This window comes from Urocampus carinirostris, chromosome 14 (genome assembly GCF_059441175.1).
Source record: "Urocampus carinirostris isolate Australia breed hairy pipefish chromosome 14, RoL_Ucar_1.0, whole genome shotgun sequence".
NCBI lineage: Eukaryota > Metazoa > Chordata > Actinopteri > Syngnathiformes > Syngnathidae > Urocampus > Urocampus carinirostris.
In genome coordinates, this window is record NC_142362.1 from 28,964,817 (window position 1) to 28,975,944 (window position 11,128).

The following is an 11,128-nucleotide window of genomic DNA, read 5'->3' on the forward strand; positions in this document are numbered from 1 at the left end:
CTTCCCTGCCAGAGAGGTAACGTTCCATGTCCCAAAAGCCAGTTTCTGTAGCCGGGGATCGTCGCGCCAAGGACTGGTACCAGAGCCCAAGCCGTGCGTAGAGGTGAGTCCGACTATATCTAGTCGGAATTTCTCAACCTCACGCACCAACTCGGGCTCCTTCCCTGCCAGAGAGGTAACGTTCCATGTCCCAAAAGCCAGTTTCTGTAGCCGGGGATCGTCGCGCCAAGGACCCCTCCCTTGGCTGCTACCCAGCTCTCTGCGCACCCGACCCCTTTGGCCCCTCCTACAGGTGGTGAGCCCATGGGAAGAGGGTCCCACGTCGTCCCTTCGGGCTGTGCCCGGCCGGCCCCCGTGGGTAAGGGTCCGGCCACCAGGCGCTCGCCAGCGGACCCCACCTCCAGGCCTGGCTCCAGAAGGGGGCCCCGGTAACCCGCGTCCGGGCGAGGGAAATCGAGGACCAAAGTTTTCTCTCATCATTAGGGGTCTTCTGATCTGCGTTTTGTCTGGCCACTCACCTAGGACCTGTTTGCCATGGGTGACCCTATCAGGGGCTTAAAGCCCCCGACAACATAGCTCCTAGGATCATTGGGACACACAAACTCCTCCACCACGATAAGGTAGCAGATCAAGGAGGAGTACCTACAATCAATGTGTTATTTGTATATCCAAATGATGTGTCCCATAGTACCGTATTTTCCGGATTGTAAGGCGGACCTGAAAACCCCAGATTGGGACGAAATTTGAAAGTGCGCCCCTAATCATTGCAGAAAATGGTGGATACAATTGGAATGTTTGTGCTACTCCACGAGGTATACGGTATTCTGCTGTATTTGAGCAATAGTTAGGCGATAATCATTGCTTTCCCAAACTATAATAAATGTATAAAACGGGATTCCAACTAGTGTCGTGGCCCTGAAAGCGCTAACACTTGACACTATACCACCAGTGGTGCATATAAATACGAAAAGGCATTAGTCCTCATCTCACGATCACACCATTCTTACTTATGGTTGCAGACAAACACAGATATACATTCTGCATTCTGATTCCGATTCTCATTCCCGTTGCAAACAATCTTTTGCTATTTTAATCAGCGACTTTTATGGACTGATCAATCGTTGCATTATTATATGCCTTATACAAGAATAAACACGGTAGCTTTTATGTTGTCTCAATCTCATGTTTAAAAAAATGACACAAACGACCATTTTGGGGGGGTGCGCCTTATAATCTAATCTATAGTGTGGAAAATACGGTGTAGGTTTTAGTTCAGGAGATAGTGTAATAGTAGTATGTACAGGCCTTTGAGACTTCTTGTGATGGGGCTATACAAATAAACATGACGATATGGTAACGGATGAGATGCACATACTGCAATATTTTGTCCGCTAACCATCAGAGAACTGTTCCCATTTTCGAAGACAACTCATGAAATACCTCTTAAAAACCTGAAACGGAGATAACGATTGTGCGTATTGGCGTACAAGTGGAGCTGCGTCGGAATGATGCTAATGTCTTAACCCAGCAGGACTCTCTGGAGGCGGTCGGCAGCCACGCCGTGCTCGTCCTCAGACTCTGCGTCGCTTTGCGGGTTGGAGCTGCAGGGTGAAGTGGTACACTCGGGCGAGCAAAGGTAGTGCATGAGCGGCAGTCGGTACTTGCCGCAAAAGTCCACAAACTTGATGTGACGCACGCACGAGTCAAAGTAGACGCCTGTGGAAAGAGAAACTCATGATCATATCTCCTTTTCGCCCCACCATGCAAAAATAAAGAGAACACAAAAAGTCTATACAACAACGTTCAAATGCTTGTGAAGTAGGGAAAAAAAAAAATCAAAATCTTTTCACCATAAGAGTAATCCTTTGCTTTCGATAAGCGGATTTTCACCGCGCATTGTGTTCTGCAGCAGACAACACACAGCAAATGCTATCACAGGGGCAGGTGGTGTGTGTATGCTTGGTGGAAGGGCTCATACACCTATTTCATGGCCAAATCCAAGCACTTTTTAAGGACTTTCAAGGCCAATTGTTCAATTTCTCCAGTGCTGTGAAAGGAAATACGGTGTGAATCATGTATATTGCAGATACACAAATATATCTGTGATTTGCAGATGAGATTTTTAATATTGCGTGTGTATTGATCAAGACGTATGACTTTTTTTAGAGCTTGAGTAAATCGTACGTATATTTGTGGGTCTGAACAATACGTGTGTAAATACTTTTGAGACCAAATGCTGGCAGTAATATGTAGCTTACATTTTCAGTTGCAGGAAGGTCTTCAAATTACAATTTATTGCTGGGAAACGCTACCTTTATTTTTTTGCATGACCCATAATAAATGTCAATAATTAATACGAAGTCCTTGCACTAATACACATTTCACAGCGCCCTGTTTAGGTGCAGCATGCACTTGTCCTGTCGGGCACGACCTGTAGGCGGCAATGGCACTACATAGGACAATACGAACTAATAGCAGCTGCCGTTAATCACGAGGGGAAAAAAACTTCATGGCAAAGAGAAGCCAGGAGAAAGCAGTGTCGATGTCATTTTTATGCACACTTGTTGAGAAATTAGTCAAGAATTTCAAACATTTACAAGTACTTCAAACCAAAATTGAAGCACTTTTCAGGCCTTGAAAACACATTAGAATTCAAGCATTTTGAATGATTTCAAACACCTGTTAGCTAGTTAGCTTGGCGAATTTTCTAGTACCTAACGTTTCAAAATAAATTGCATCTCATGCAAATGTAGGGCAAATGATGAATTATCCATCATACCGATAGAAACAAAGAAACACAGAGACGATCATGATGTCACTGAACCTCCTCCTCCCTGCGTCCCCCATTTCTTCTACTTATTGTGTTATGCCCCAAACAGCTTTGCTAGGAGTGAGATCAAAATGACGCCGTGGCAAAAAAACATGGCTCTTTGAACTCAAGTTGGGCATTGTTAACTCAAACTTAATAGATAAACTATTTAACTTTCAATTTTTAAAGGACGCCTCAAACGATGCACCCCAGGTTTAAATTATGATTTCATGAATGAATTCAATTCTAAGGAAAAAATGAGAGAAAACAAATCTAAACTGACCGGCACATTTTGGGTTGGGGCACTTGCTGGCCAGGTCCAGGTACTTGAAAAGGTGGGAGGGCAAGTCTGGCGCCGAATAGGGGATGTTCCTGCTCTTGATGGTGCGACCGGCCAGTTCCAGCAAAGAGGGTGGATCATACATCAGCTCCTTGACAAAACGTACCACCAGCGGGTTCCCGCGGAGGCTGAGCTCCTGCAGATTCACCAGGTTCAAAATCTCCCGGGGCAGGTAGGTCAAGAGATTGTTGTGGAGACTCAGCGATCGCAACGAATGAAGCCTGCAGACGCACAAAAAAGTGGCGATGGGGGGTCGGTTCCTGGATGAGATGGCGGTGACAACGTCTTTACCTACCGTGTGAGCTGCGGCGGGACGCTTTGGATGCGATTGTCACACAGCACCAAGTAGCTCAGGTACGGCAGGTTGGCAACCTCTGCAGGAATAGCTGTGATGAAGTTTCCGCCTAGATACAGCAACTCCAGACTGCAAAGGTGGAGTAGAAGAAAACGAGACATTATGAGATAACATTATGAATCATTCATTTATACAGAACATTTATCCTGTTTTTGGAACAACTGTATTTTATCAAAGTTAGGCTGCAACAATGAGTCAACGTTGTTGACAAAAATGGATTACAGAAATAGTCGTTTATAGTTGCCAGACACTTCTTTCCAACAGACTGATGCATCTCCACATGAATATAATCCCTACAGAGAGCCATTCATGCGCAATGGCATATTTGTCTTGAGTAGTAAAAAGAACGTACAGAAATGGCGGTGTCAACATCAAGTAAAGGTACCAAAACTTCTAAAGTTTGGGATCAGTTTAGCCTGGATACGGCAAGCAAACAAACTACTTGCAAAATTTGTAAAAGCAGACCTTGCAAATCAGTATATTGGTGATGCGTAAACATTTAAAGAGAAAACTCAGACAGATGAACGAAACGGAGTCTGAATGACTTACGTAAGTTTCAAGTAACATTCAAGCCAATACCCTTTTGATGACAAGCATTGTATATTTTATACCCGTAGATTTCGCTATAAGATAAAGCTTGATGTTGCATGACACAGGTATTTGAAATTGAAAGCATGCAGTTTGCAGAACAAATGCCAGTTGTTAAAATTGTTTGATTTCAAAGTGTTGAGAATTGTTAAGGTATTTTGTTACAGACTGCTATTTACCACTGAATGCACTTCACAAACACTTATTCGTTTTATTTACTGTTCTCCTGCTTCTAATAAGACTATTTTTGGTTTACAGGGATAAAACATGTTTACTTTTTACTTTTATTTGACTGTCCCCCAAAAAATGGAAAGATGTTAACTTATGGATTTAGGTCTCTACTGGCCGAGCACTGTGGCTAATTGGATGGTGGTTATCTTTTGCCACATAATTTAATCAACTTCATCTAAATTGAAGAAGAAAAAAAATAATAATTATCACAATATTGGAACAATTGTTTTACTAGTCGACTAGTAAAATAGTGGTTAGTTCAGCCCTACTTTCAAGTGACCTTGTTAACCAGATGGGCCTGACTTCAAAACTCAAAAACACCAGGGGGAGCGAAAAGTGAAAATGTTGAGGCTTGTGTCGAAGAAATGAAAAAAAAAGAGTTATCCATATTGTGCAACAGCCTTTTCTTAGGGCAAAGAAAGAGCACTTTTCCCTTTGCTAACGCTAATTATGAAGTAATGTTAAGGGTGGTTACGAGTGATCAAATGATAAGACCTCGGTCATATCTTTTACTGTGAACTAGGTCATGGAAGTGGATCATTAAGGACTCCTAGATTATAAAAAAAGCCTCTCACAAAACTAAGTGTTCAAGTCATGCGGTGAATTGAAAAATAAAACGGAATGGCATCACAGAGGAGTGAACAACATTGTATATGTTTAAACTTTTAAAAAACACTTCTCCATCACATGAAAAAATATATGAGCCTTTGCAGTATAAAAAGCTCTTTTCATCTGCCCATGACTTCATTTTAAGATAAATTGAGAGGCAAACATGAGAGGACCCACAGAAGTGATAAAACAATGCATTAACAAAAATGAGGTAACTTTTAAAAGGATTGCTAATAATCCAGTACAGTAGACATTAAGGAGAGAATAACGAGGAAAAACAAGCGTTGTAAGTGAAACTCAGTTCGCAAATAGGTCATGAGTAAGACCACATACTTCTATTTCTTCTTTCTCTCACATTCCAGCAGTTGAATACAACAATACTGCCTTTTGCAAATCACTACCAGTACTACAAAAAATGTTACTATAAGTGCGTACGTGTTCTGTGCTAAGTGTATCACACAAAGAGCCGTAAGAATGCAGGTTTAGATATGGACATACGTGGAAATTATCACACTGTCAGCATTAGTTAGGAAATTCGGAAAAGGAAGTGTGTCAATGAGCTAGGCCTTTTGTTTTGTAACATCAGTTTTGCCGTTACATAAAAATGACATGTAATACGTTGGCATCAGCAGGAGTAGAGTCAGATGATTACCAAATCTTACTGGAAAAAAAAAAAAAAAAAAAAGAGCCACCAGGCAAGGTCTTAAAGAAAAAAAAAATGGGAAGAAGTGTGATGTTCAGATTGGGTTTATAGTGAACATGAAAATGTTGATAAGAACTTGCAAAAGCTAGCTTCTAAACTATTTCCCAACTGTTTATTTTAGCGCCGTAGATTTACCACATGGGTGGATGGACTTCTTTCATACTTGCTCGATGAGAGCATTTTATGCAAGGCGCATGTGCAAGAAACACTGAATAGTTTTCGGCGGTATTAATGTTGATGATTTCATAAACTTCAATTCTAGAACCAACATTCAATATCCAATATTAGATCCAGTAATCAAAAACTTTTTAAGAAAATTAAGCAACACGTTTGTACATATTACAATAAAAAACGTATTGAACAGAATATTGCCAAAGCGTAAGAAAATAAACTGGCATTGTTAATGTATTTATTGAACAGCAATACTGCATAATATGAGTAAATTTAAACAGACATTCTTATTTCATGTATTAATATTTGTGTTTCTGTTTAATTATCCAAAATAGGTTTATGCAGAGTATTTTAGAATGCTGGATATTGAACAACCATTTTCAACCGTCTTCATTGTTTATATTTGTTTGGAAAGCTCTAAAGTTGGATCGCGGACAATCAATCCATCCATTATCTGCACCGCTTATCCTCATTAGGGTCGCAGGGTTCCTGGAGCCCATCCCAGCCAACCTCGGGTAGTGGGCAGGGGACCCATTGAACTGGTTACCAACCAGTCGCAGGGCACACAGGGACAGACAATTCACTCGCTCAGTCATTCCTCTAGACAATTTGAACCAGCCAATTAACCTGACATAAATGTTTTTCGAATGTGGGAGGAAACTAGAGTGCCCGGAGGAAACCCACGCAAGCACGGGGAGAACATGCAAACTCCACACAGGAGGTTCGATAGAATGACCTCAGAACTGTGCCGCACACGCGCTAACCACTGCGCCGCTGTGCTGCTCGCGGACAATCCAAGTGCGGTAAATCATTTTTCCCACCCTCGTAAAATTGAGTCTTGGAGACACTAAGCAAAATATAATAACTAATGCTGCCAAAAAAAAAAAATCAAAAAGAAATAGCTTTTCCCCTCCAAAAGTCATTGACGATCCAATGCAAAATGGCTATCTACCACTTTAAGATAAACTTTTTGATCAATCCTTCCTACCTACTGGAGAATATATTTTACATTAGTTATTGTTTACACAGTAGAGCTAAATTTTTTGTATGACGTCAGTTTAATGCTCTGGGGCCATTCTATGTCAAATCACCGATATTTACCAACAATTACAAAATAATTTTAAACTGTTTATAACCAGTGGGAATGATGCATATTGATTAATAGCAATGGGAAAACAAGTGCCTGGAAGAAAGACGGCTGTCTATTGTTTTAAATAATGGAGCCTGTTGTAAGCGGTTGCCAGATGGGCTAGTTGGTTATGTATAACGAGTGTCAGTGCTGTGCAAAAAAATATTGGGGTAAAAATAGTTGTGTCCCCCCTTTTTTTGATTGATGTTTTTGATTTGTTGTTGTTTTTTTGGGCCCAATGTCTTAACATTTTGTGTTGCCAACCTCTGAAAAGACTCGTTTTACATGCTTTTCCCCCCCCGGTTTTTGCAGGTGATTTGGTACGGGAATTACCATGGAATGCATTTGTGTCAAACTCACGGCCAGCATACATTTATATTCGGCCTGTAAAATAATATTACATACGTCTGGTATAATGGCCTTACTGATAACGCTCAAAACTACATATCCCATAATCCAGCGCTTCAGCTCTCTTTCCCCTGCAAGATTTCACGTAAACGCTCCAGCTCCAATTTAGTTAGCTAGAACCTGACGAGGGCAGCCACTTTTAAAACTATCTACTGACAAACGTGTCGGCGAGTTGAGAAACAAGACTGGAAGGTGCAATGACAGTGAGTCTTTAGTGTCAAGAAGCGGAGATGTGATGCCAAGGGACGATCTTATATATATTACGATGTAACAATAGGGCTAAATTGAGAAAAGCAGGGTGACTATATGTTGCATTGGATTACGCAATGGTTAACCACTGACAATGGCGAAGAAAAAAATGATTCTGAAAACAGAACCTTTCAAAACCGATGGGAGGCTGAACATATGTCTACTGACACTGCCGGTAAACCTGTGTGTCTTCTTGTGGAGCTCATGTGGCAGTCATTAATGACTAATGTAAAACAGCACTACGAGACAAACATCAGGATAAGATGAAAAACATGAATGCCGAGCAGAAGATACAGAAAGTTGAAGAGTTAAAGAATATGAACATCTAGTAGATTTTTTTTTTACCAAAACTGTCTGTTTTGAATTCATCCATCCAGCCATTATCTGCACTGCTTATCCTCAGTAGGGTCGCTGGGGTTCTGGAGCCCATCCCAGCTATCTTCGGGCAGTGGGCAGGGGACACCCTGAGCTGGTTGCCAGCCAGTCGCAGGGCACACAGGGACAGACAATTCGGTCACTCATTCACACCTAGGGACAATTTGGACCGGCCAATTAACCCACACATGCATGTTGTTGGAATGTGGGAGGAAACCCACACGAGCACGGGGAGAACATGCAAACTCCACACAGGAAGGATCCATCTCATGACCTCAGAACTGTGCCGCACACTTGCTAACCACTGCTTGCCCCGTTTTGAATTCATATATTTGTTAAAAGCACAAATGTTATTTTCATATTTTGAATTTGTATGTTTCACTCAAGGCTAACACATCAACCTTCCTTTTAGTCATCTTCCTTCCCATCTCCTCTTTCTTCCACTCAGTTGCTTTACTTCCACTGCAGGAAAGAGGTCTAAATGGAAGCTAGAGCTCTTAGTGGTGATAGGAAGGAGTGGAGAGGTGTTGTGAAAGCATAGTGGGATTGTGGACGCGTTCTTAATGATGGGCTGGGCACCCGTATGATGCGGCAGGGGTAAACCAGTGAAAGCTGTCGGGCCCTTCGGTTGAACAAAAGAGTGTGTTGTGTCACCCTGACCCGAGTGTCATGGCTGCTTTCTGGTGTCCCATTTCATCTGGAGGGACGAAAGCATGACCAACTTAGGTGCCGAGGTGCCTAACTTGTTTGGGTGTTAGGGCAATTGGGTTGACCATGGTCCAAAAAATTTTGTGTGTGTGTTTTTGTTTATTTTCCACTTTTATTTTTTTTGTTATTGTATGCGTTTGTCTTGCTGTCGGTCACCCCTCTTGAGGGATATGACCAAGGTAGATAGATGGATAGAACTTGTATCGTTTTGACAGGAGATGTTTCAATGGAGAGCAAAGTATTTTAAGTTATTATTTAATGTTTTTGTTGAATGAGATTCCTGTTTGTAAATCATATTCATGTTATAAATACATCAAATTTTAGCGTATTTTATAAATGTTAATCCTATTCCGCCCACAAGCAAAGTCATACATGTTCCCTTACAAATATTGTTCTACGGCGCACACAATTTGAAATGATCGAAAAATGTTTAATATACGCGGAAAACGTTTAAGTTGACAGGTATGTTTTTTATCTGACCTATGCATTTGGATGTTGATGTCTGTGTATTTTTGCATTTGCAACACCCATTGCTGCCTGGTCATCCAGGAAGGGAGATAACTTCATGAGCAGTCCCTTCTCCAAGTTTCGTCATGCCTAGTTTTCCTAGCCCTCATATAGGTTTTAGATCAGGGGTGGGTGTAATAAGTAAATAAGGCCCTCTGTGCAATTGAGATGGACATCCGTGATGCAATGCAATGCTTAAATTACCGTAACACTGCCTTGATAGTGTCCATTTTTTGGCCATTGCCCCACAAAAACAAACATAAAAACATGTTTTTTTGCAGAAACGCCGAAGCCCCCACTGAACCCGATATAACAAAAGAACATGCACCCACACACGTTGCAGTTGAACTACTAACCAATTGTCCTGACACGGAAACAAACGAATGGCGGGTTCAAAGGGCGATGCTTTCAATGCAGACGACCTCCGTAACCCCATCCAGCCATTGCGATCGTTTGATAGCAAAAATCTGACGTAACCTCGCGTGACCCGAGAACGTAGCTTCACTAGCGCAGGCCTCGATCATCCAAAAAGACAAAAAAAAAATCACATCGACAAATACATGCCCGACATGTGTGACGCAACGTTGCGATCATGACAACATCCGTATCGCCCTACCTGGTTAAATTCTCAATCTCAGCGGGAATACTTTTCAGGTTATTTCCTCCGAGTGACAGTGACTGCAGACGCCGGAGTTTAGTGCACTGCAGCGGGATCTCCTTGAAGCAGTTCCCGCTTAAGTTCAGAACCTCCAGCTGCATAGAAGCGAACCCTTTCGGCAAGGAGAACTCGTCCAGGCGGTTGTTCTTAGCTATGAGTGTCCTGAGCTTAGTTAGCAGCGTAACGTCCTCGCTGATGGCCGCCAGTCTGTTGTTGCTTATGTCCAGCAATTGGAGTTCGGAGAAGTGGCACACCGACGAGGGCAGCGCGGAAAAACGGTTGTTGTTTAAATAGAGTCGTTTTGTGTCTTTTTTCTTTTCGTCGCTGACGCCGTCCGCGTTGAAGGAATTCAAATTAGAACGGGAGAAGTCCAGCACGCCATCGCTACCCACGGCCGTCTCGCCGTCCACCTCCATTTTCGGGGTGAATCCTCTTTGCTCTTCTCCAGACGCAGCGAGGTCGATGTGGAAGTTTTCGTGAAGATGGCAACGTCACAAATGGCAGGCCCGCTCGGGTTTCACACTAAAAACAAATTTCTTGTCTTTCTGGCAACATTAAATCACACGTTAGTGTTATAAAACCTCACATTTGACGTTTAATAGCGTGCTCAGCACAACCACATTTGTAGTTGCCCTTTAAGCGCCGTGTTCTGTCCGAATTGTGATTGGTCGAGCTTTCGGCTAGCCCCGCCCAGTAGATAGATAGATACTTTATTCATCCCCGAAAGGAAATTCACAGTATTAGCTAACAAACGGTTCTTCACATTTTCTAAAAAAATATTATAAATCATAATAAAACATTAGGGACCGATTAATTAATTTTATAATATCCTTTAATTGTTTTCATATACCGTGATCTTTTACCTCATTTGTACTTCTAAATCGTGTATACTGTACTGTACTGCGCAAACCACATAACGATGACACCACACTCAATGACCGGTCACGAGCGCCTTCGAAATATGGAAAGAAAAATCGAGAGAAAGAGAGAGAGAAAAAAAGTAGGAAAAAGAGTGATAGAAACAAAAGAGTGAAAAATGGAGATGGGGAGAGGCAGAGAGAGAGAGAAGGCAAAACCAAGGAGAAAGACGAATCTGGATTGAGTGAGTCGAGAGAAAGAGACAAAGAAAGATAGGGAGAGGAAGAGAGGGATAAAATGAAAGATAAAGAAAAAAGTAAGAAAGTGGGGGAAAGGGAACGGGAGAGTGAAAAAGAGACAATTAGAGTGCAAGATGGAGAGAGAGAAGAAAGGGGAGGAGAGGAATCTTGAGGGAAAGAGAAAAAGTGCT

At 42.0% G+C, this 11,128-nt stretch overlaps 1 protein-coding gene across 1 annotated transcript; it reads right to left on the reverse strand.

Moving 5' to 3' along the window:
- Positions 1-843: 843 nt before the first annotated feature.
- Positions 844-10,979, reverse strand: lrrc58b (leucine rich repeat containing 58b). The gene is made up of 4 exons (XM_088352594.1): positions 9,799-10,979; positions 3,445-3,573; positions 3,093-3,370; positions 844-1,716 (listed from the first exon to the last, which is right to left on the reverse strand). The coding sequence occupies exons 1-4, from the start codon at positions 10,254-10,256 to the stop codon at positions 1,520-1,522; spliced, it is 1,062 nt and encodes a 353-aa protein (XP_088208720.1). The 5' UTR covers positions 10,257-10,979; the 3' UTR covers positions 844-1,519.
- Between the last annotated feature and the right edge of the window lie 149 nt (positions 10,980-11,128).